At 35.2% G+C, this 19713-nt stretch overlaps 1 protein-coding gene across 1 annotated transcript in view; it reads left to right on the top strand.

Annotated features, from left to right (window-relative positions):
• Positions 1-19342, top strand: part of LARP4 (La ribonucleoprotein 4) — a 69952-nt gene extending 50610 nt beyond the window's left edge. The window contains exons 9-16 of the mRNA XM_068971610.1: positions 1884-2096; positions 2275-2408; positions 6556-6765; positions 7406-7454; positions 10428-10589; positions 13455-13579; positions 13697-13865; positions 14918-19342. Coding sequence (XP_068827711.1) covers positions 1884-2096; positions 2275-2408; positions 6556-6765; positions 7406-7454; positions 10428-10589; positions 13455-13579; positions 13697-13865; positions 14918-15256 — 1401 coding nt within the window. The 3' untranslated portion in view covers positions 15257-19342. The remainder of the gene's footprint in view (positions 1-1883; positions 2097-2274; positions 2409-6555; positions 6766-7405; positions 7455-10427; positions 10590-13454; positions 13580-13696; positions 13866-14917) is intronic.
• The last annotated feature ends 371 nt before the right edge of the window (positions 19343-19713 follow it).

The following is a 19713-nucleotide window of genomic DNA, read 5'->3' as shown; positions in this document are numbered from 1 at the left end:
CGCCATCCATTCATAACTCTTTTCTTCTTGTAAAATTGAAACTTTCTGCCTGTTAATAACTCCCCATTTTCCCCTCCTCCAGCCCCTGACAACCCCCTCAGCCTATATTTGATTACTTACCTCATATAAATAAATCATATAGTATGTCTCCTTGTGATTGGCTTATTTCACTTAATATTGTGTCTTCAAGGTCCATCCATGTAGCATATTGAAAATTTTCCTCCTTTCTAAGGTTGATACATATTCCAGTGTATTTATATAATAGAATTTGCTTATCCATTCATCTGTTGATAGACACTTGGGTTTGCTTCCATGTTTTAGCTCGTGTGAGTAATGCTGTTATGAATCATGGGTATACAAATACCTCTTCAAGACTCTGCTTTGAGTTCTTGTGTATATACCCAAAAGTGGAATTGCTGGATCATATGGTAATTCTACTTTCAACTTTTTGAGGGCCCCCCACAGTAGCTGTACCATTTTATACTCCTGCCAGCAGTGCACAGGGTTCCAGTTTCTCTGTATCCTCTCCAGCACTTCACTGTTTTCTGTTTCTTGTTAGTGGATGTGATGTGGAATTGCTTTGTGGTTTCAGTTTCTGTTCCTTCAGGAATTAGTGATGTTGAGCGTCTTTTCAAGTGCTTATTGTCCATTTGTATATCTTGAAAGAAATGTATATTCAGGTTCTCAGCCCACTTTTTAGTTGGCTAGTTATATTCTTAAGCATAGTTTTAACACAGTCTTTGTCCTCTCTATTTCATGCAAATTAGTAGCTAGATCTAGAGGCTTAATCAGAATTGGACTTGATTTTAGAGCCGCAGAGAGAACAAAAACACATAGTGTCATTGTGTCTCTGGTATACTAGCTGTTGCTGATCGTTGACTAGATACATTAATTCATTAAGGGTTGCTATCTGTTGCTATTTCTGTTCTATATTTTTTCCATTTGTTAGTGAAAATACTTTCCCTCATATTCATTACCCTTAGTAATAGGTTATATATATGATGTATGATAAATGCCTGGTTCTAGCTTTTATTACCAATTTTCAAAATAATGTGTTGGTTCCCAGTCACTAAGTCCTGTCAAACTCTATTGCAACCCCATGGACTGTAGCCTGCCAGGCTCCTCTGTCCATGGGATTTCCCAGGCAAGAATACTAGAGTGGGTTGCCATTTCCTTCTCCAGAGAATCTTCCCAACCCAGAAATTGAACCTGAGTCTCCTGCATTGCAGGCAGATTCTTTACTGTCTGCACCACCAGGGAAGCCCCTTCAAAATGACCTTCAAAAACAACCGTTCAGCTATTTTTGGTTTTTGAATATTTAAACATATTTGGTGTATTTATTGTCCTTACTGATGAAGTGTAGCCTCTTTGAGTCCTTTTGTTAGGGTAGTTTTCAATGTTCCTTGCTTTCTAATGGGACAATCTTCCAGGCTCTTATGCATTTTCTGTCAAAAGGCTCTGGAGTCACGAGGTTACTTTTATTTATTTCCCTTTTTAAGGGTTGTACTGTTTTGAACGCCCATCATCAGTGTATCGGAGTATGTGTTTTGCCACAGCTTTTTCAGTAGAGTATGTTGTTAGATTTTTAGGCTTTTGCCAATTTTATAAGTGGGAAATATTAATTCCATTCTAATTGCATTTCTCTGTGAGCAAGGTCTAACATCTTTCCACATAAGAGCCACTTGCCTTTTTTTCCCCTTGTTTTGATAAGTTGCCGTTATTTTTAATATTTTGACTTTTATGATTTTACTTTGTTTATTGTATTAATTGTATTTTCTGTGTAAAAGTTTTTAAAAGTAAAATGTTTAAAATTAAATATATTTGTGAAAGTATACACTTAATCCTTTGTGATTATATATTCTTTGTGTTCTTCTTGCTTTTAGGCAAGGATAAAAGCCATCAATACATTTTTTGCTAAGAATGGTTATCGATTAATGGATTCTAGTATGTATAGTCAGCCCATTCAAACTCAAGCACAGTATGCCTCACCGGTCTTTATGCAGCCTGTATATAATCCTCACCAACAGTACTCTGTCTATAGTATTGTGCCTCAGTCTTGGTCTCCAAATCCCGCACCTTACTTTGAAACACCGCTGGTAAGTGAGATCCTTAGAGAATATATGGTTTTTCACTAAAGCTGAAATTTGAAGAAATCAGAGTTAGAGTTCTTGTTTTATTTTGTTTTGTATTGATGGTGGTTACTTTATAGGCGTTAAATGGTGATAAGTATATTTAATACCCCAAATCAATTTAAACATTAAAATTTTCTTTTAGGCTCCCTTTCCCAATGGTAGTTTTGTGAATGGCTTTAATTCACCAGGATCTTATAAAACAAATGCTGCCGCCGCCGCTGCCGCTGCTGCTGCCGCTGCCGCTGTAAATATGGGTCGACCATTCCAAAAAAATCGGTAAGGTAAAATATGATAGCTGGAATTTATTGTACACAATTCCCGGTAGTTCTTAAAGTCAGTATGTTAATAGCAATGCTTATTTTCTAACATAATAAAAAGGTCCCACACCCCCCCGAAAAAAAAGTGTATGTTAACAATTAATCAACACACTTTTACCTCAGAGTTGATAATGCATATAAAAAGAATTTGGGACTGAGATTATACACCAGTATATATTGACTTTTTTTTTTTAATAATAACGAGAACAGAAAAAATTTTGTGGTAACAATATAAAATCTGGTTTCTAGGTACCATTTAATGTGTTAAATAATGTTTTGTAGAATGAGTTTTTTGATGGTAGAAATGTTAACTGGTTTGAGTAATAAATACTGGGAGAGTGAGTTATTTATTGTTTTTAAGGATTGACCTGATTTCCACAAACTATGCTGTGCTGAGTCACTCAGTCATGTCCGACTCCTTGCAACCCCAAGGACTGTAGCCCGTCAGGCTTCTCTGTCCATGGGGATTCTCCAGGCAAGAATACTGGAGTGGGTTGCCATGCCCTCCTCCAGGGGATCGTCCCAACCCCGGGATCGAACCCAGCTCTTCTACATTGTGGGTGGATTCTTTACTGTCTGAGCCACCATGGAAGCCCGTTCTTTACTGAGTCATGTCTAAAGTTCTGTTTTAAGGCCTTGATTTGTTATATCACTATTAATTTTCATAACCCTGTAGATACAGTATTGTGTCGATTTAAAAGAAGAAATTTGAGAAATAAAAATGTTATATATCATGTCCAAAAGCATGTAGCCAGTAGCTTGCAGAGCCAAGATTTGAGTCCAGGCAGTTTGATTCCAAAGCCTACACTTAAACCATAATATTCTGAATAAATTGTTAAGAACTCCAGAATCTCAGTTGAGATTATCAACTGGTAATCTCAGTAATTTGGTATATAATATGAGTTTTGCTGGAGTGTAAGTAACCAAAGGAGAAGGGGCTCAGATTTATTTAGTTGTTTAGATTTATTTAGTAGTTCACATCTATTATTTCTCTGCCTTATTTTGTGAGCCTCCTATGTTGTTTTTTGTTTTTAATTATTTCTGTTCAGTAATTTTTTTTTTCTTGCCAGAATGAGAATTCTCTTACTTGGTTCTTTTTGGCAAGGAGACCACATGTGGGGTATGTTTTTCCAAAATAGCTTTTAGGAACTTAATTCTTTTTTATAAGGTTTTTCTGAAACATGCTTCACTGAAGAAACAAGCCTTCCAGTATTTAAAAAAAAACAAACTCAGTAGATTCTAGAAGCATTTGTATATACCACTCTCTAATAGTCTAATAGATTTTGTACTCAATTTTAACTGACACATTTGATTTAAACATTGGAACATCTTTGTTGTTGTTCGCACTAGGAAGCTTGTAGAATCTTAGTTCCCCAATCAGGTATTGAACTTGGGCCCATAGCACTGATAGTGCGAAGTCCTAATCACTGAGACCACCAGAGAATTCCCTGAAGGTCACTTTTAAATGTTTGGAAATTTTTACTCTATATACACATTCATAAAGACTTCCCTGGTGGCTCAGACGGTAAAGTGTCTGTCTACAATGCAGGAGACCTGGGTTCGATCCCTGGGTGAATTGTTCTATGAAGTTTCAAATGAGAACTCTTCATATTGTAAGAATGAAGGATTCATTATAAACAAAAGATTATTTGTGCTCTTATAAATGACTGTTAGTTTGATACAGTAATAAGAACAAAATTCAGGTAATTGCTAGGACATATATGTAGAAGTTCAATGAGCCTTAAAACACACACTGTCCTCTAACCTCCATCCTGTTAATAAAAAATTAATTCCCATATACACATAGAGATAGTGATGTTTAAGTCTGGAAAGACCTTTGTTATAGTGTCGTTTTATTAATTTAACAGATGAAGAAACTGAAAGTTGAGGGGGATAGTTATCTTACTAGGGTTACATGGCTTTTTATTAATTAGCAAACCTGAGATTAGTATATTTCTTTTTCTTCTACTATAGCTAGTAAAGTTTTTTTTTTTTCCTGGAAAATAATTTCATTAATACAAATGACAGTTTATACTTCCCTTGTGAGGAGATAGGTTTCTTATGATTAGAAATAGTAACTTTGTAGAAATATGTATCTGTTGATTTCACTTTTCTTTGAAGGGGTGAATTTTGCTTTAAGCAGTTAAGTGAAATTGACATCTTGGTTATATGATAGACTAAAAACAGTTTTCAGTAACAACAAAAAGTGTTTGCAGATGTTTACCTTAAAAATACGTTATGTGGGTTTATGGTATTCCTTTATTGTCACTTGATGTTTTTATCTGCTTTGCTTTCTTGGCAGAAGAGGTAAATTTGCAATAAGAAAGCCAGGAATGACAGTCAAGTCATTCTTGCTTACAAGGAGATGTATCTGTGGTTTTGGAGATACAGATTTAGTATGATTTTCCTTGTTACTCAAGTCTATTTGTGTATAGTTTTATCCATATATTTGACCAACGTAGATAGTTACTAATTTTTAGTCACAGAAATAATACACAGATACTTCCTTATAAAAATGTAGATGTTGGAGATGAACTAGAGCCTGTTGACTACAAACCCAAATCTTGATTTCCATCTTACTTCTAAGAAGTGACTACTGCCAAGCCTTTATTTTTATATATTTAAGTCATTGGTCAAGGAGCAGTTTATAATACTAACCTTGTAACAGCCCAGTGATGATCATAGGACTAACTTTCAGAAATCTGGGCAATTTTCTTCCTTTAATACTTTATCTTTCTGTCACATTCCTTCTCGTCTTTTATGACATTTCTTTTATCATCCTTTCTTCCTTTGCCTGGACTTCGATTGTAAGTCCCTCTCTGTGAAGGGAAAGATTATGAGATCTGAGGGCTTTTTAAACCTAGTAACTTGTCTTATTGGGTGTATTGATACAGTGAGAAGATTTTGGTGATAGTTTCTGAACAGATACATAGACAGCATATGTACCTCCTGAGGTCATTTTCAGATCTGATGGATAATATAAATGTTTTGAAAATTAGTTTGTGTTAGTTGACACTGAATTTCATTGCTATTCAGAATCTATTTTGTATCATATAAGTAATTTTCTGGAAAAGTATCATATATGAGACTTAGCTAAAATTTATAGCCTGGTATTTATGTTTGTTTTAGTAGTAGTACCTTTATTTGTTATATTTTCTAAAGAGTTAGTAGGGTAGCCGAATAACTATGAAAATAGACTAAAAAAATGGAATGTATAAACTGCAGGGAAGGGGCTAAATGAAAATCTAGTACTTCCTTTTTTAATCTGCTGTAGAGCCAAGATCCTCAGTTACTTGAGCTTACTTGAAATATTCTCACTTTCTAAAAAATAAACTTTATTCATTTAGTTTAATTTTGACTGTACTGGGTCTTTCTTGCAGCCCCAAGCTTTCTCTAGTTGTGGCACGTGTGGCCTGCAGGCTCTGGAGCATGTGGGCTAAATAGTTTTAATGGCTTGCAGGCTTAGTTGTCCCATAGCTTATAGCATCTTAGTTCCCCAACCAGGGATTGAACCCCTATCCCCTGCATTGGAAGGTGGATTTTTTTTTTCTAATTTTATTTTTAATTGGAGGATAATACTTTCAGTCCCCTAAAGAGCCTTTTTAGACTCTTCCTCCAATTCCCTCATATGATAATTTAATGCTAGAGATTATTGTATGACTGTTTATTCTAGTTCTTACTCTCTTTGGGGGTTTTATTGCCCTATTGAGAATGTATGGCATAGATTCAATAAGCTTCTAGTCTGGCTGATTTAGATATGCCAAAACTGTATCTTATGCTAAAGAAGTTAGCTGAAATCCTAGTTATATCCTGAATTTTGAGGTGGAAGTAGCTTAATCTTGAAGAACTTTGGATCATTTCCAGATCACTCCAAACAGCTTTTTTAATGAAAAAATTCTTTGCCTTTTAAAAATAATACATCTGAGACATTAAAGGGTTTATATTTTAACAAAATAATGCTTCTGTGTCCAACCTAGTTTATGGAAAATCAGAATACAGCAGAAGGCAGTTTTTAACTTGGCCTATTAAGAATTTCTGCCATTAAGAGGAAGGATTTTTCTGTCTTAATTTATTCTTTCGTGTATATGGCCTTATGTTTCTTACAGTGTGAAGCCTCATTTTAGGTCAGGTGGTTCAGAACATTCAACAGAGGGCACTGTGTCGTTGGGGGATGGACCATTGACCAGATCTGGTTCAAGGAACTTTGCAACTGAACGACATAATCCTGCAGTAACAGGGCATCAGGAACAAAGCTACCTTCCAAAAGAAACTCCCACTTTGCAGATGGAACAGAATGGGGACTATGGCAGGGGCAGGTAAGGAAATATGGTAATAAATATGGAAATAATGTATATGAAAATTCTTTAATCATAATATGAATATTAGAAGTCCATGATCTAGTGATTTTTTAAATTTAATTTTTCATATATAGTTATGCTAAAAAATTTTTTGTTCACATAATATGGGTTACTAGTTTTTCATAATTAAGAAATTTAGAATCCCTATAAAGAATATAACTCTGAGTCAGAGGTTTATAAAAGTTATTCTGAAGTTCTTTACAGTTCACTAAGGAAAGATTAGTATCTTAAGCCATCATAGTTTTAATTTCTGGCAACATGTGAACTGTGGGAATTGGGTTATATATTTATTGTCTACCCTACCTAAACAAAAAAACTGAATCCTAATATGCTCCTGATGTGGAGGGAGCACTGATAATGAAAATAGGACCAGTTTACTTAGTGGTGGTGGTGGTGGTGGTGGTAGGTGACATTTTCTGTAGATCAGCTTAGGATCCCTTCAGAAGAATATATATCCTTTAATAATAAAGGAGATTTAGGAAGTACAGATACTTAAAACAGAAATTCACCCATCTTTGATAGAACATACACATTTGAAGAAACTTAATGAGTTCTCCTTCCTCCCCCACCCCTCACCCCCTTTTATCATTGTTAAAAGGAGAACTCTCTTCAGAGGTCGAAGACGTCGGGAGGATGAAAGGATCCCAGTAAGTTGTTGTTGTTGTTTTTTTTTAACTTTTAATTACATGTGTTCAGGGTTTGTTTGTTTCTCTGTTTTTCTTGTGTGATTTAGTATGGCGTTGAATTCTGGTATGTCTTTCCTCGATTTTGTTTTATTGGTTATAATATTCAGCAAAGATAATTATAGCCTGTTTTTGACCCTGAAATATCCACCATCACCACCACCCATCACCCTTAAAGCACACATGTAGTTAGAGATTTGATCTGTATTGCTCACTTTAAAAAAAAAAAATGTTTGAATGCCTAACGTATTCACATGGTTTAAAATAAAATCCATGAAAATATTCCATGTAAAGTTTAATTATTGCTTTATTAATGGAGATTTAAGGAATTTCAGTGTTTTAATCTTACAGTGCTGTTACAAACAGTGCAGTGATAACCTCGTATAACCATCACTTCCTGTCTATGCTATAGTATCTGAAGGAGAATCCCTGGAGGTAAGATTTCTGAGTCACAGTTCAGTAAGTTACTGCGTGATGGCTTTCTGTAGGGTTTGTGTCAATTTTCACTCAGTGAAGAAAGTTCCTATTTGTCCATAGCTTTACAAAGTATATGATTTTTTGCAAATCTAATATAGTATGTGGTTCACTTTTAAAGCTCTGTTGGGTGATGTTGGAAATTATTACACTATTTATTGTTACTTAGGGGCAATTCTCTACCTACTGCTGGTTTTTATATTTCCCACTTAAGATTTAAAAAAAGAAATTCTTTATAGTTCTAGGCAGGTTTTTGAATCCTCACTTAGCCAGCTTCAAATTATTCATATTTTTATTTTTTGAGGTTTGTTCATGGTGAACATTTGCCATCTCCTAACTGGAGTTGAGGAATAAAAATAGTGTAAGAAGCTGGGCATACACACCGAGGAAATCAGAATTGAAAGAGACATGTGTACCCCAGTGTTCATCGCAGCACTGTTTATAATAGCTAGGACATGAAAGCAACCTAGATGTCCATCAGCAGACGAATGGATAAGAAAGCTGTGCTGCATATACACAATGGAATATTACTCAACCATTAAAAAGAATACATTTGAATCAGTTCTAATGAGGTGGATGAAACCGGAGCCTATTATACAGAGTATAGTAAGCCAGAAAGAAAAACACCAATACAGTGTACTAATGCATATATATGGAATTTAGAAAGATGTTAATGGTAACCCTGTATGCGAGACAGCAAAAGAGACACAGATGTATAGAATGGTCTTTTGGACTCTGTGGGAGAGGACGAGGGTGGGATAATTTGGGAGAACGGCATTGAAACATGTATATTATTACATGTGAAACGTATTGCCAGTCCAGGTTCGATGCATGATACAGGATGCTAGTGTAGGAAAGCATGGAGGTTTCAAGAAAACACTAGAATTTACATTTATATGTGTGTGGAATATGCTTTACATGCATAAATAGTAAATTAATATACATATATAATAGTGTACTATATAGTGTTTGCATAATATACCTAAAAATATACAGATACCACATGTTTGAGCAGTGAAAAGTGACCAACTTTTCAAGGAAAAATAATTGCATTTTAACCCAAAGAATAGTTCTTGGGGCAAACTGTGAACCCTTTGAAAAGTGTGGTTGTTTGCATTTACAACTTTCTATACCATAGTCAGCCTTGGGATTGTAAGGCAGGTTTTTTAGGATATCTTTGTAGCAGGTCATGTGAATCTTCAAGAGGCCCTGATCAATTGAGAGGAGAGTTAGGTTTGAGGTCTGTTCGATGTTGAAAACACCTGGATCGAGGATTGAAAGCAAAGTAGGCAAACATGCTTTTCTGTAGAAAAGGCAGGGTGGGGGTGCCATCGTGCAGTGAGGAGACCTTAGTGTGAGATTTAGAATTTATAGGGTTGCTGGCAGTAATTACAGTTATAAGAATGGATAAGATCATGCAGGGGACTCTGTGTAGACTGATTTTTAAAACAGCAAGAATGGAACTGTGAGGATCATGGTAGCTTTGGGGTTGAAAAATGAATTATTTCATTTTGTTTGAAGTATCCAAGAGAAATCCAAGTGGAGATGGCTAGTAGGCAAGTGGATTTCTGGTTTTTGGGCAAAGATCTGCTCTGAAAATATTTAAAAGTGTACAACATAGTGATTTTTGATAAATTTTCAGAGTTGTGCAACCAAAAATTTTCCAAAAAGTGAAAATGATTGTTTTTAGAGTTGTTTGCACGTAGGTAGTAGTTGAAGCCGTGGATAATGGATATCACACAGGGAGAGTTTGTAAAGGCAGTAAGAGCAGTAATCATACAGAAATCAAAAACCTTCCAAAGAAGCTGACAGGGAAAGACGAACATATGCTTGTCAGACCTGAGAATGAAGAGAAAGTATCAGAAGCTAAAGAAGAATGAGCTCCCGTAGGAAAGAATGTTTGCTCTAGTGAGGTCAGTGGGGGAAACCTCAGGTTTTGTGTTGTGTAAGGTATTGGTGACTTGTCACAGCAGTTTCAGTGGTGTGGTAAATACAGAGGTGAGGGAGTAGAGGAGAAAACATAGTATGTGAGAGGTTTGTCTGAGAATATAGAGTGGGATAGATGAAAGACAGATAAGATTCTTAAGGAAGGATATTGTTTTCTCTTGAGACTATGGAAGGAGAAAAGATGCTGGCAAATCTAGATAGTGTAGGGTTTTTTGTTGTTGTTACGGGAGAGGGTGTAGCAAATTTAGAAAGCGAAGAATAGTGGAGATTGATTAGAAGGTTTAAGGAAAGTGGCAAAGTTTGCAAAGGAACCAAGAGAAGAAGCTGACTAAGGATAAACTGGACCGATAAATTACTAATGAGAGTTCAACTGAGATGAGAATCCAAGAATTTATAGAGGAAGAGTTCTGTTCATTAGGGTGCAATTTTGTTTGTTTCTACAGCTTTCAGCTTCTGTGGTACAGGGTTAAGGAATGTAATAGACATGTAACCTGTTTTTTGACTTGTGTCTTTTAGAGACCCCATCCTTCAACAGCTGAAGCAAAGGTTCCCACACCAAAGTTTGACTTGCTAGCCTCAAATTTTCCTCCTTTACCTGGAAGTTCATCAAGAACCCCAGGTGAACTTGTTTTGGAGAGCAGGATGTCTGATGTTGTTAAGGGTGTCTGCAAAGAAAAGGTAAACACTGAAACATCGATCTATATCTTATGGGGCCAATTTTTGCCTTTGTTTTCAGTGTTATTGTTAGAATTAGAATTTTATTTGCACTCAATGCTTACTTCTGCCAGAGTTTTTAATTCATGAGGTTTTTAGCATAATTGAGTCATAGGCAAAGATTTGTGTTAAAGCTACGCAAGGTCAATAAAATGTTTCTTCATATTTGCATGTCTTTGTATCAGTCAACCCAGCTTGGTAGAACTAATTAATGCAAGCTGAATGGAAAGTGTTGTTTCAACTTGTGTCGTTTCAACTTGTGTCGTTTCCAATTAACTAATAATGCCAGTGAATTCTAAGCTACTTTGGTAAACTCAGTCTTTCAAATAAATGGAGAGTTGATGTCAAAAGCTTGGGATAACCCATCCTACAATATTTTTGAGTGTAGCCCTCTATATGCTAAATCTTCATGCCCCACAAATTTTTCTCATTTTCTACCTTTTGTTTCTAACTCAATTTTATTTTTAAGAGTATATGTACATAGTATATCTGGGCTTATAAAGAAAAATAGTGTCTCTTGAATCCACTTTCAACTCTAGCTTTCTCTCCTCGCATTTATCCTTGTATTTCTAATTTAACATGTTTATACTACTACTTCTTGACTATTCAGTTTTAGATGTTGTTTATTAACTTTACACCCTAGAAGCTAAGGGTTTAACTCTCTTAAACCGATGCACTTTATCCTCCCAGTATATTGTATTTCATCATATCTGTGATGCCGTCAGTTAAAGGATGGCCCATTATTTTGGTATCACTAAGAAAGAAAAAAAGACACTGCCAGGTAAAGTAGGTCATGCCATCATTTATGAGTCGTATCTCAATATTGCATCTTTTTTTTTTCCCATAACTGAGCCTCATAGGATACTGTTATTATGTCTCCCTTCTTATACTTTGCACAGCTGTGTTCCTGGGACTTCACCATCTAGATCCCTTCTTCTTACTCTTGTTTGACTTTCCCATTTTATGGCCAGTCAGATCTTCCTAGGCTTCCTTTATGAGGTTTTTAGTATAAATTTTTTGAGATCTTGCATTCTAAAAATGTTTTTCAGTTCTCACGATTCACCAGTAGCTTTTTTCTGTAGAATTCTTTATTAGAAATTGTTTTCCCTCACAATTTTTAAGATATTTTACAGTCTTTTTTTAAATTATGTAATTCTGTTATTTTGTAGTTGTTTAAATGGTAAAGAATCTGCCTGCATTGCAGGAGACCCAGGTTCAATCCCTGGAGAAGGAAATGGCAACCCACTTCCAATATCTTGCCTGGAGAATTCCATGGACAGAGGAGCCTGGTGGGCTACAGTCCATGGGGTTGCAAAGAGTCAAACACAGCTGAGCAACACTTTGACTCACTGATTCTAAGATAGATTTTTTTTTTTTTGAAACATTTTCACCTTTGAAAATCATGCTGTCTTACAGTTAAAATCTATTGTAGTTTTAGTGGCAGTGTTTTTTCTTAGTAGTATATAAACTAATCAGTATGTTTTACAGTTGACGGCTTCTCAAATTTGGTGAGGTATGATACATAGAGGTGTTGGTTCCCTGGTGGTGCTAGTGGAAAGAACCTGCCTGCCAGTGCAGGAGACACAAGAGACTTGGGTTTGATCCCTGGGTCAGGAAGATCCCCTGGAGAAGGAAATGCCAACCTGCTCCAGTATTCTTGCCTGGAGAATCCCATGGACAGAGGGGCCTGGTGGGCTACAGTCCACAAGATCACAAAGAGTTGGACATGCACACATCTCATTTCAAGGGTGTGTTGGAGACATCTCATCAGAAACTGCTCCATGACTGCTCTGCTCAGAAAATCTAATTCCAGTGATACACAGATACATTTTTAAAGAATGACAATAAAGTGTACTTCTTGTAATTCTGACCCACAAATGTGAGATAAACACTCAATTTGATATGGACCTCGTATGTCAGATCTCTGATTTTCTTGTTTGGCTTTTCTAATTTTTGTCTTTTGCTTGTCTATATTTTCTACAAAGTTTTTCTGAATGTTACCTTTAAAACCTGTTGTGAAATTCTTAAAAATTTTAATCCCATACCCCTAAAAATTTATTGAAATTTTATTTTGTCAGTCGATTTTAATTTCTTAGGGGTCTTTCTTGTTTTTCTTTTTTTATACTTGTAGTAAAATATATGTAAAATTTATCAACTTAACCATGATAAATGTGTCGCTCCCATTCCGCTCTTCCCTTAGCCCCTGGCAACCACCATTCTGCTTTGTGTCTATGAATTTGACTATTCTAGGTACCTCATATATGTGGAATCAAACAATATTTGTCTTTTTGTGACTGACTTATTTCACTTAGCATAATATCCTCACGGACCATTCTTTGTTTTAGTGTGTATCAGTACTTCATTCCTTTCATTGTGCAGTGATATTCCATTGGATAGATATATGCCACATTTTGTTCATCCACTCACCAGCTTGTTCACTTTTTAGCTATTATAAATAATAGTACTGTGAACATTTGTATTAAAGTTTTTATATAGACATATGTTTTAACTGAATAGAATTGCTGCGTCGGGTGGTAGCTCCATATGTAACTTTTTGAGAAGTTGCCAGACTGTTTTAACAGAGCGGCTGTATATTTTACATTTCCATCCTCAGTGTTTGAGAATCCCAATATCTACATACCACCACTAACATACTGATTATAGCTATTGGAAGTGAGTGTGAAGCGGTTTCTCATTGTAGTTTTGATTTGCATTTCCCTATTGGATAATTATGTCAAGCTTTTCATGCATGTTCTTATTGGCCGTGTTTATCGTCTTTGGAGAAGTATCTATATAAATTCAATTTTGAAATATGTTTCCACTTTTAAGGATAATGAAGAGTTCAGAGTTAGCTGCCCAGTGCCTGCAGAAGATGGACAGACAGACTGCACCTCTGCCCAGCAACTCAGTATGAGCCCCAGTCCCCCATGTACAGCTGAGCTTTCTGTATTAAGGTACATGTTTCAATGTGGATGATCTTTCACATTAAGATTACTTTTGCATCTGGTCATTTGCTCAGCTGTTTCTTTACGTTATATTCTAAGCCTAATGTCAAGTTCTTTTTTCGGTAGCACAACTCAGCCTGAAAAGGATCTAGTAGAGGATTCCACTGTTCAGAAGGATGTTCCCAGCCAGCCAACAGTACCAGTTTCTTCCCCGAGTACTGCAAAGCCATCGAGAACAAATACTGCTTCACCGTGTAATAGTAACATAAGTGCGGCTGTAGCTGTGGCCCTGCAGGTAACTTGATAAATTTAGTTTATGTGAGAATAAAACAATAGGTTAAATAATGAGAAATTTTATTTTTCATAGAACTCTGCTAGAGCAGAGTCATTTGGAAATGGCCCAAACTGGGGCTGGCTGCCTGCGTCAAAAAAGTTTAAAGTCAGTCTGAAGAAAAGGGAAATTTTACCCTTGTTGAGGGAGTGAAGAAATTATTGTCATTATTTCCAGTCATTATGGTTAAGTGAAGCTTACTTTTCTTGGTAACTGTGTCTTTTTTGGCTTTGAGCCTCTTGAAATTCTTTCTGTATAATGCTTAACAAATCTATGAAACCCTTGAGGGGCCACTGCCATCTTTATTAAGTTTCCAGAATCATTTTTATAAATTTGAAAAATATAGAAATGCAGAGAGGGAGGTAGGAACCCACAGAATTTAGCCATAAGTCTTTCATTTATTTATATAACTGTCCATTTTTGGTACAGCTCTTTTCTTTTCTCTAGGTTAAAAACATTTTACCTTGTCATTTAATAACAAAAGTAATAATAGAATAGCAGCTGCCAGTTTTTAGATGCATTCTTTATGCTAGGACCAGGGCTATAGTCTTTTTGCATGCTTTGGCCCATTCTCACAGCATCTCCTTTTCAGATGAGGTAGTTAAGACACTACCATTATTGGTTTAAAGATGCTCTGCTGAGATTTTTGTGGTCTCTCTCAGGATTCTTAGCCAGGGAAGAGAGAATGGAACCATTGTATTTCATCATCATTATTAATTTAATCTGTTTTCCTTGTTAGACACTTAGGTTTCCAGTTTTTAGCATCACTATAAACAGTGCTGACTTGTACATCCTTCAAATACATATCTCAAGTGAAATTAGGGTATCATACGTAAATTGCTAGGACTTTTTAATTATAAAATTTTTAAAATTGTACCAATACACTTTAATAGCAATTTGTATGAGATTGCCTATTGCCCTTTCCTTACTGATTTCTTGTGGTTGACACTATTCTTTTTGAACTTTATCAACTAGAGTATATGTACCATAAACGTTTTTGTTTCTCTACTTCACAGGAACCTCGAAAGCTCAGTTATGCTGAAGTGTGCCAGAAGCCCCCTAAAGAGCCAGCTCCAGCTCTTGCACAGCCACTGAGAGAACTGCGCTCCAATGCAGTATCTCCCACCAAAAATGAAGAGAATGGAGCTCCTGAGAAGTCCTTTGAGAAACAACATGAGAAGCCAGAAGCAAGGGCTAGTAAGGATTACTCTGGCTTCCGAGGCAATGCCATTCCCAGGGGAGCAGCTGGAAAAATCAGGGAACAGAGACGCCAGTTTGGCCATAGGTCTATACCTCAGGGAGTGACTCGACGTAATGGCAAAGAGCAATATGTGCCACCCAGATCACCAAAGTAAAAAACAAAACAAAAACTATTCAAAACCTTCTCTCTCTCCCATTAAACTTGAGCCGTGGCTATACTGAACTGTTTTGGAGGGGAGGGGGTGGCTAGGAAGGAAGCAAGAGAAAGTACATCCTTAAATCATTACGGATTTTGGAGTTGTGAGCAGTAGAATCCCAAAATTCATCTCTAAAGTGATTTTAAAATGCTGGAGGATTCCAATCAGTATAAATATATATATATATATGTATACATATATAAAATATAATTTTTCTATTTTTGTTTTTGATTTTAATTTGCAGAGATCTTCTGCCTGGAATCAATTTTGAGGGTTCAGATTTAGCTTGGGAAAAAAACATATTACACGTCCTTCAGTAGGAGACGAGGGAGTGAGAGAAAATATTTTTTGAAGAAGCATTTCTGTAAAATTAGAAATTAATTTTTTTAATCTATTTAAAGTTTGGCTTGGAGAATGCCATTTCTGCCTATACGGCCTTGTGTTGCAAAACAGATCAGTGGCTGGGGTGCCTGTTGTGGTGTGAGTGTGTGCAAGTGCGACTGAAGCCAAATCTGTTGTCATGTTAGTAAATGATTTGAAAACTGAATGTAATACTTGAGTAGATTTTTTTTCCAGTTTGAAATTTAGTCTGTCTTTTCAACCTTACTAATATTTCATTCAACAAGCTGTTAAACTCTGATTGTGCTTAGAGATATGACTACCAATCAGTTTGAAATTCAAAGAAAGAATGGGGGTTATTCAAAAAACTGCAATTTTGTGGTAGATCTGAGTGGATGGGTCAAATGGAGTTCAGAGGTTTAAGCAGCCCTGTGATTCTCCCCAGCCCCCTAAAATAGGAAACAGTTTTCTTTTGTTAACTTCATTTGTTACTCTCCGTTCTTTGACTACCCACCCCCCAAAGCAAAAAATAACCAACCAACTACAGAATTGTATGTTTCTAACTGCCTTGATGAGTCTAGTCAAATCATAACTGTTCTAAATTTCTGACTTGAACATTGAAGTATTTTACTCTTCTGGTCATGTATTTAACTTAGATCCCAGAATGGTAGGGCAGACTGACCCTACAATAATTTATTTGTTAGTGTTAAAGATGAAGCGTGTAGCCAACTCTTAAAGTGTTAAATAGTGTAGACATTAAAAGAAATTTCTTTGTAAAGGCTTAATTTTGGGACAACTTTTTTCTGTTTACATTGTATTTATCACCTGCTTTCTTTCTCTTTCTCAAAAAAAAGAAAAAAAAAGACAAGTTTGGAATTCACAGAAACAGAGCCAGCAAGTCACAAAATTTTTGAGTTAACGAGTTAGATAATTAAAATTAACATAATTTCTCAGTGAATAAAGTTGTAACTCTTATATGAAATAGGCAAGTTTACATGCTGGTGTTTAGAAAATGGCTAAAAAATCAAAAACCATGTTGCATTAATCTGTTTTAAGTCATACTATTTTCAGAGTTCTGTGTTTTCTCTTTAGGGATAGTTTGTGATAGTAATAACTGTCCCTTATGTTAGTGAATTACATTTGTACAAACTGAAACTGTAAATTGTGAACACTGGAAAGCACCATTGTGACATAGAATAAACATCTTAGTAATATATTAAAATGAATGTAAATGGAGGTTAAAATTACATTACTGTGAAGCTCATCTTCCAACTCTAAGTTAAGCTTTGGAGGTTTGTATTAGTAGGTAATTGTTCAGAGCTTTGAAAACACTGCACATTTCTGTACAATCCAGAATTATCACTTCTTTGTAACTTATTATTCAGCTTGGCAATTGCTTTTGATTTGGTGGATTGATAACATGATATAATATATTTAAGCAGTTCGAAGCTATTCATTTCTACACACTATTTTCTACTAAATGAAACATACAATAAAACTACCTGTGTTGAAATTTGGGGGAAGTTTAGGTCCTTTAAAGAAAAAAAAAGTATTAATAATCATTGACTACATCTATGATAAAAGTGCTTATTTTGGTTTACTTAGATAATGCTGCAGCTGGTGGAATGATAAGCATTTAAAGTGTTAACACTCTGTGAATGCATTGGATTTAAGAGAATAAACATTTTGTAAAAATCACTTGGTAAGGATTATAAACTTAATTATTGCACTTAGATGAAGCTTTTTTTTACAATGTGTCACAGAAATAGGCCTTTATTATTTGTATCCTTGTGTGTCTTACTGTTAGTCTACCTAACTTCTAAAAACTAAATGTTTTTAATTGATACACAAGACAAAAGAGTTCTTTAAGAAAGCAAGTGCGTTCTTGCTTTTTCCAAGAATGTTATTGAAAGTAGAAATTTAAAAACATGACCATTTAAAAATTTCTTATTAAATACAGTGTTTTAACTTAATTTGCCTCATTACAGCTAATAGTTTCCATTTTGATGGGATGTATAGGGAAGAATAATGTGTGTGTGTATGTGTGTGTGTGTATATATATATATAATATATATATTCACAGTATGTATTTAGCATTTATTTTATTACATCAGATTAAGGTCTGTATCTAAATGATGCCTGTGAGTTGTGTGAAACTGATGGTTTTTTTGTCCAGCGTTACTCTGTAAACTGATGAAGGTTGGGCGTTCATTGTAGTTTAACTATTTATTTGGTTCTTTAGAAGGCAGAATTTAAATGTCTAGAGTTTCTCTTCATTCTTATGACTTAACACTTCCTTGGGTTGTTGAAGGGTAAAAGTAGATACAAATGATAATTGAGTGTGTGGTACAGTGATCTTCTGCTATATATAGTTCTTAAGGTATGAGGAGAAGAGTTATACAAGGTCATCACCTTGCACTTCATAGAGAAGCTATATAGAGATGGCAAAATCTGCCTCCAGTTTCTATCCAGATAATTAAGATTTTCATGTTATCTAGGCCTGTCTTTAATCTGAGTAATTTCATTTTTGCAAATACACTGGCATTTAAAGGAATGATCTATCTAAATTTTTTTCAACTGGATTTTAGAAGAAGATGAGATCTTTCAGTGATATGGTTTTATTGTTATCATCATATGTGTTCAATTTGCATGTGATGAAATGACATGCAGATTTATTTATTTTGGATTCCTAAAAATTAAGGTAGCTTGAATATTGTTTTACATTCCTTTTTCTTTTTTAAATAACCAGGATGGCTTTGGAGAAGGCTTCATGATGGAGTATTAGCATCTGCTGGAGCAGAAAATAGTATTTAAAGTCACTGAACACTTTCTAAAGTTTTATTAGTTGTGACATTAATATGTAATCTTTTGGCTTAGATGTCCACTGGTTTTTTACTTTGACACCGTTAAACAGTACTGGGGTTAAGTTTCTGATATATATATTGGCCATGTATATTAACCATGTTTTTAAAGTACTGTTTTTGGTTTTACAGAAAAGGTAAAATGCAAAAGTATGTTCCTTTTGAGGGATTTTTATAAATTCTTAACTACAATTTATGGCATTCTTTCATAACTTTTTACATTTCTTTACAATTGGTGGCCATTAATTTAAACCTAGGGCTTTTTGGTGTATGCTAATTTAACTAGTCTGAGATTTCAAGAAGAAACATAGACATTTCAGTCCTCATTAAATGAGAACATTTTAAGAAGTTGAAAGAGAATTTGTTTTCAAATTAAGAATGTATTTTCTTTTAAAATCCACCTGATTGTTAAATAGTTTCAGTTTTATTTTTAAAAGCTGCAAATTGTTGAGTAGACGGTTCCTAAAAGTACAAGTGAGATATCAATAAGGCTGTGTATAAAATGGTTTTATTTTCAGTTATGCAGCACAAAATACTGATTAGTATAAGAAAGAATCTGTATCATTATTGGGTTTTGTTTTTTTTGGTTTTTGCCTGATTCAGGTGTCCTTTGAGTGATATCTCGTAAATGTTTGGGCTTGGGAGTCAGAACCAGGTACCTGGCTTCTCTTGTTCATTGCTTAGGTTTGTTCTTGTTGTCCACACTGCCCCCCAACACCCCTCGACATGTGCACATGCTCATACATATTATGTTAAAATGAGTACATCCTTGTATTTGTATTTTTGTTTTCAACATTGCCAAGGTGCTATCGGAAATTAAAGTAACACAAAAGTAGAAAAAATAAAATTATTAAAAAGCAGGACTGGTTTCCTTTTCTCCAGGTGGCTTATATCTAATGACTGCTTGTATGTACTTTCTGATTACTTTTTATGTTGCCCACTCTGTAGTTCTATTCTGATTTCAACTGTTGGTTTTTTTGTGTGTGGGGGGGTGGGGCTTGAAGTAGATTGTGTGATACTTCATCTGCAAAGTGAGAGAGTAAAAAGCTAGAAGATTCAGCTGTGTGATTCTGGGGTTTTATTCTTTTAGTGTCAGAAGTTATTGAAGGGGAGAAAAATCATAAGGCAATATATATATCTTTAGAGTTTTGCCTTCATGGGTTTCAACCACCTCTTTGCTTTGAGTACCAACAGTATGAGTCTTAATTTTTTTTT

The sequence above is a fragment of the Capricornis sumatraensis genome, chromosome 4 (assembly GCF_032405125.1).
Source record: "Capricornis sumatraensis isolate serow.1 chromosome 4, serow.2, whole genome shotgun sequence".
NCBI lineage: Eukaryota > Metazoa > Chordata > Mammalia > Artiodactyla > Bovidae > Capricornis > Capricornis sumatraensis.
This window is presented reverse-complemented; position numbering and strand designations above follow the sequence as displayed.